General features: G+C 35.6%; 1 protein-coding gene across 2 annotated transcripts in view; it reads right to left on the bottom strand.

Annotated features, from left to right (window-relative positions):
* HNF4G (hepatocyte nuclear factor 4 gamma) overlaps window positions 1-6,000 on the bottom strand; it is a 46,293-nt gene that overhangs the window by 22,414 nt on the left and 17,879 nt on the right. For both annotated transcript variants that reach the window (XM_045288050.1, XM_004697508.3), the window contains 2 exons: window positions 3,574-3,745; window positions 1,280-1,374 (listed from right to left, as the gene is read on the bottom strand). In XM_045288050.1, coding sequence (XP_045143985.1) covers window positions 1,280-1,374; window positions 3,574-3,745 — 267 coding nt within the window. The remainder of the gene's footprint in view (window positions 1-1,279; window positions 1,375-3,573; window positions 3,746-6,000) is intronic.

Consider the following 6,000-nt stretch of genomic DNA (forward strand, 5'->3'; position numbering starts at 1 on the left):
CATGCGCTGTTACGCAAAAACCGCGATAGAGTGAAGCCGCGGAAGTCGAAGCGCGAAGTGGCGAGGGTTCACTGTAATTAGTTTTGAGCTTTGATTATAGGAAATAAGAAACATATCAACTTTAATACCTCAAAGTTACTTCAATCTACTTAGGGGAAATTAATACATTACTTATTCAATAAGTATAATTTTCTTATTTTTGAAAATAATTTTGTTTCACAAAATTTCAAGTCCACATAAGAAGTAAACATTGTGATTTGCTTGTACTTTACAGAAGTGAATCTGGAGCTCAGGTAAAAAATGGTTGACAATGATGGGAACAGTATGTGATTGATCCTGAAAATTGCTGGGCTTTTATGATACTAGAAATAAATTGGTTTGAAGTGAGAAAATTAATAATTCTGTAACATTCATGTTTTTCTTTTCTCTGGTGTTGTTATGTGCTTTAAAAATAAACAAAATGAATGGGTTTCTTGTCAGTTTAAAACATTAGTCACAGAGAGAAAAAGGTTATGTTCAAAATGGACCTCCATGATAACTAACCTTTGCACTTTTGCACTACAAAGGGTTGATTGAATTTGATTTTTAAGTTGCTAAAACTAAAATACATAAATATCTTCTAGCTGCTATCTCCTCCAAATATTCATAATGTGTTCAACATATTGGTTTCTAAATTAACTGTACTTATGATGTAGGCTATTTCAGTCAGATTATTTAATATGTTCAGCATGAAAGGAGGGTAATTTGTCTCTTTTGGTCACTCCCGCAACACCTAGTACATGACTTGGAAAGTAGTAATACTACATAAATATGTACTGAATGAATGAATACTTGTATGTGTTGATGTAGGACTGAATGAAGACTAGATGTTTGCTTAATTTTTATGAATCAAATAAAAGAGCCAATTTTTATTGACAATAAAGAAATACAATTTAAAAATACATTTATAATTCATAACTCACTGATAGATTTTTACCATTTACTTTTGAATAGAGCATTATTGGTATGTTTAGGCAATTATTGTTATTTATTTTTTTGCCAAGGAAAAGAGCACTGGAGCTAAGGTTCTCTGGAATCAGGCCCCAGGTTTAGACCGGCTCCAACCCTCATGAGCTGCATTACCTCGGCCTAGCTTCTTAAATTCAAGGAATCATAGATTTTTCATCAAAGTAATGATTAGGAAAATTACAGGACCCACATGGAAAGGTGACCGTAATAAAAGAAGAATATACGTGCTATCATTTTTCATCAACAATGTTAATTATTAGTTTATTATTACCTTCTTTTTTCATTCCTGCTCTAAAGCATTTTCTTAATCGACAATATCTACATTGATTCCTTTTGTCTTTGTCAACAATGCATTGCCGACTGAACCTGGAATATCAAACAAAGATGTATTAATTTGCATAAAGGTATTTATTAAAAGGCATATGTATACATATATGTTAAATGAGTATGGTAAAATTTGCCTTACTAAAAATATGTATAAGAATAATCAATTTTGATATTTCCATAGTATCTCATCATCAGCATATATATAGATATGGAAATAGAAACCCTATCTCTCCTTCAGTCTTCATAATAACTTCATTCTGAATGACTATCTTGGGTGTTGTCAAGGTCCCATAATCATGTTATTATGAATCAGGAAAGTCAAATGCTATAAAACTTTGGCATAAATAAAACCTGTTTATTGCTGAATTATTTTGGTTTTATGGAGACAATATCAGAACATCATAGCCCTGTATTTTTATTTTCATGGTTTCCACTTTATAAATTCTCCCATGAATTTTAAATGTAGCCACATCCAAATAAAGTTTACTCCAAACCATGACCTTTCTAGTAGCATTTCATTGCCACCAGGGCTCTGAAAGTATTGGTGTTTCCCTATTTGAAGTTGATTATTAATAATGAAAATAAATAAATATACTACTTATAGCAGAAGATAATTATTCTAAATATGTGGGTGGTTATTTGAAATTGATGAAAAATAAATTCTACTATGACTCAATTAAGCTAGAAGAGCACTTTTCTATTGTATTGGGAGGTGCGGAGGAATACATCATTCATTTGTGGACATATGATCCAAGAGACCAAAATACCAGTAAACACAACATAAGAGCATATGCAATTAAGATGAAGTTAATAAAATAATTGAATCTATATATATTAATACCCACTGTGTATATGATCCTTATGTAGGGTTAAAGAAATAAATTTTACCTAGCTCCTCTCTTCAAGGAAACTACTAATGGGGTACATATACAAGCTTATTAGTAACCATGGGAAAAATCTAAGTGTCAGAAGCATTAAAACGAGTGGTTTAAAGTGCTCCGAGAGGGGGTGTTCAATGTCAGTATGACACAGCTAGTGGGGATATTGCAGAAATGGGTTTTATAGATCTCAGGAATTAATGAATTTGTGGACAGCAATATATGAGGTTTAAAAACTTCTATGCCCTTTAAGGTTACACCAAATACAGTAAGTTAAAGCCCCCAAGTGAAAAATCAGAGTTTGCTAATATCCAAGTAGGTAAAGAAGGCTAGATTGGTAGGAGAATGCAAGACAGGAACGCAGGGATATAAACTGGACACATTGTTGGAGCATATTTTTAAATTCCAAAAGTAGCTATGAGAACGCTTCTTTCCAACTCTAAAAGACACTCCTGAAAGCCCCGTGTGCTCCTGTTACCTGATACAACTTGCTGTTGATTTAGATGCTTTGAATCACTGTATTTTATTTATCTATGTATATGAATATATATATGTATACACACAGTCTTAAACCGATAAATGTGTGCATATATGTATATGACCAAGCACATGACTCAAAAGTGTTTGCTTTTTATTTTGTACACAGTTAATTTTTCCAGAGCATTCGGTATTTAATGTAATCAGAGAGAAGTTACTTTTCGCAAGGGAAATGGTTCTACTTTTACCCCTAGGTGGTTGGCATTTTCAAAAGAAAAGTCTATCTATATGCAAGTTTTCTGTTTTTCTTTCTTTAACCAAGAAGGTTTTCCAGTGAGTGATTTACTTTTTTTCCTTTAACCTACTTCCAGCTCTCATGGAAAAATTAATAAAGAACACTAGTTAGATATTTGAGAAGTTGTATATTAACTCTTTTACACTCCTAGCAGTCAAGTGATAGCATATTGTAAAAGAGTTAACCTCTTCCCAAATATCTAGGTTGTTTTTGTCCAACAGAATAATTATCAATATGCTTCTCATAAATTGAGCACCCAGGATTTTTAAATACAAGTCATTCTTTATTTAATAGCCCCCAGTTAACCTGGATATCCACATTCAAGAATTTTCATATTAAATAAATCAAAGTGCGTTATCTACCTTAGCTGTGCTAGTCATGATGACTAGATATGATTTTTAATAGAATACTACAAAGGTGTGACATACAGTATCACAGTCTTACCCACAGTCTCACATTTAATGGAGATTTTAGATTTGATCCATAGAATTTAAAAAATTCTATGTCAGAAAAAAATCGATGTCTCATGCCTTTATTTCTTGCAAGAAATGATGAAACACTGATTGCTCAAAGGAGCATGTCTAGTACCTGCAGGAATAAACATGGCTCTTGCGTATGCTGCGTCTGAAGAAGCCCTTACACCCATCGCAGCTCGATGCTCCGTAGTGCTTTCCTGTAGCTCTGTCCCCACATATAGCGCACAGACAGTTCAGACCATTGTCTGCGGTATTCATACTCGTTGTTTCAGGGGTAGAATTATCTATGAAAGAAAAAGAATGGAATTCATTACTGCTGTTTCTGGATGAAATTGCCTCCTAAGGATTCATAGGCTTGAAGCTCTTTCTTAGCTTTTTGGACACCCACACCATTTCTCTCCTTTGAACCTGCTAGTCTCCAATACAAGTTTTCCCTTTCACCTGCTAGTCTTCCATACAAGCTTCTTCTCCGTTTTACAGATGACAGGGCTCAGCCAGCCAATTCTACCCTTTCCCTCTGGAAGCTCATCTAATCCTATGACTTAAATAATGCCTAGTGATTAAAAACTCCAAATGTTATTGCTGGTCCTGATGTTGCCCATGAGTGTCCATCTGAAAAAGCAAACACTCTATCTAACACCATCATTTTGATGTCTAATAGGAATCACAAATCAATATAGCAAAAACAGAAATCTTTGATTTTCCCCTTAGACATGTTCTCCTCTCAGGGCTCTCCATGGTTATCAAGGATACTCAGCACCCAAACCAGGAAGTCTTCCTTGAATTCTCACCTTCATCCTTCATACCCATCCACCCCATTAGTAAGGGAATACACACACACACGCACATGCATACATACATACGTGAGGGGGTACCCGAAAAGAACTGGAATTTAGGCTTTCAAAGCTATGTATTTAAAGTTTATTTCAAAACAATCTTATCGGCTTCAAAATGCTTTCCATTACACTTAATACATTTGTCAAATCTGCGATTCCATTCTTGGAAACATTTTTCAACCTCATCTGTTTGGATGGCTGACAGTATAACCGTCCTTTTTTCTTCACCTCTTCTACATCGTCAAATCACTGTCCTTTCATCTTTCTCCATTCCCAGAAACAAAGAAGAAGTCATAAGGAGCAAGGTCAGGTGCGTCAGGTGCATGCTTTTTTTTTTGCCAAAAAGCACTTTTTGAGATGACTTCATGAGCAGGTGCATTGTCGTGGAGGCAAAACCAGGCCTCAATCTGCCACAAATCAGGCTTTTTTAGTTGCATACTGCTATGCAATCTTTCAGAACGTCTAAATAGAAAGCATGATTAACAATCTGACCTGAGAGATCAAACTCCAAACGCACTACAAGTTGACATTTTTGTCCATTTGGGAAGTTGACGGATGTCCAGAATGAGGTTTGTCATCAATCGATATTTCACCTTTTTTTTTTTCTTTTTTAACATTTTTTTAGGGGCTCATACAACTGTTATCCCAATCCATACACACATCAATTGTGTAAAGCGCATTTGTACATCGTTTCTCAAAACATTTTCTCTCCATTTAAACCCCCGACATTAGGTCCTCATTTTTCCCCTCCCTCCCCGCTCCCCCCTCCCACCTGAGCCTTTGATTTCACCTTTTTTGAAATGAGAACACCACTCATACACTAGAGTTTTTTCCATTGAGCTGTCCTTGTAAGCTGTGTTCAACATCACAACAGTTTCTGAAGCATTTTTCCCGAGCATGAAATAAAATTTCACAGCAGCACACCGTTCTCTTAAATGGACCATCACAGAAAATGAGATTTGAGCAAAACTTCTTTCACACTAAAAAATTCACTATGACCAGAAAGAACCTTCCCAGGAAACGCCACTGGGTGCACTAACTCAGAGTTGCTTGATGTTTGCTTGATGCTTGCCTACCAGGAAAAATGCACACTACAAAAGCATATGTACAAATGTGCTTGACACTATGGATGGATGGATGGATTTTGATAAGAGCTTCACGGGCCCTCAATAAAATGATTAATCAAAAAAAGTTCCACCCAACGGAGCTTTTATCCAGTTGTTGTTTTTTTGGTGGTGGTGGGGGTACCCCCTCAATTCACTTGATCACTCCAAAGTTTACAGACTATACCCCTCCCCGGGGATTATTGCAAGTGTCCTATCTGATTTCCCTGATTGTACTCTTACCATCCCATTGTTTATTAATACCACAACCTCTTCCCCCTCCCCTGAGTGATCTTAATATATGAAATTTTATATCAAGTCATCCTTCTATGTATAACCCTATCAAGACTTATCATGAGAGACAGAATGAAGTCAACATATGTTACTATGGTCTGTAGATGAAGCTCAGCCTAGCTCCTTAGCTTATAAGGGGGCACCATTTTTCCTCCTGTTAAGTATTCTGTAGCAATGTTTTGTGTTGTTGTTTTCTCTGGAAGCCTATCCCATCTCAGATCATTCAAACTTGCTGGCCCTTCAGCCTGAAATTAAAATTCTTCCTCAAGATTTTATGCATATTAGCTATACGATTTCTGCTGAGAC

The sequence above is a fragment of the Echinops telfairi genome, unplaced genomic scaffold, assembly GCF_000313985.2.
Source record: "Echinops telfairi isolate 266 unplaced genomic scaffold, ASM31398v2 ScPeMD7_1;HRSCAF=3_0, whole genome shotgun sequence".
Taxonomy (NCBI): domain Eukaryota; kingdom Metazoa; phylum Chordata; class Mammalia; order Afrosoricida; family Tenrecidae; genus Echinops; species Echinops telfairi.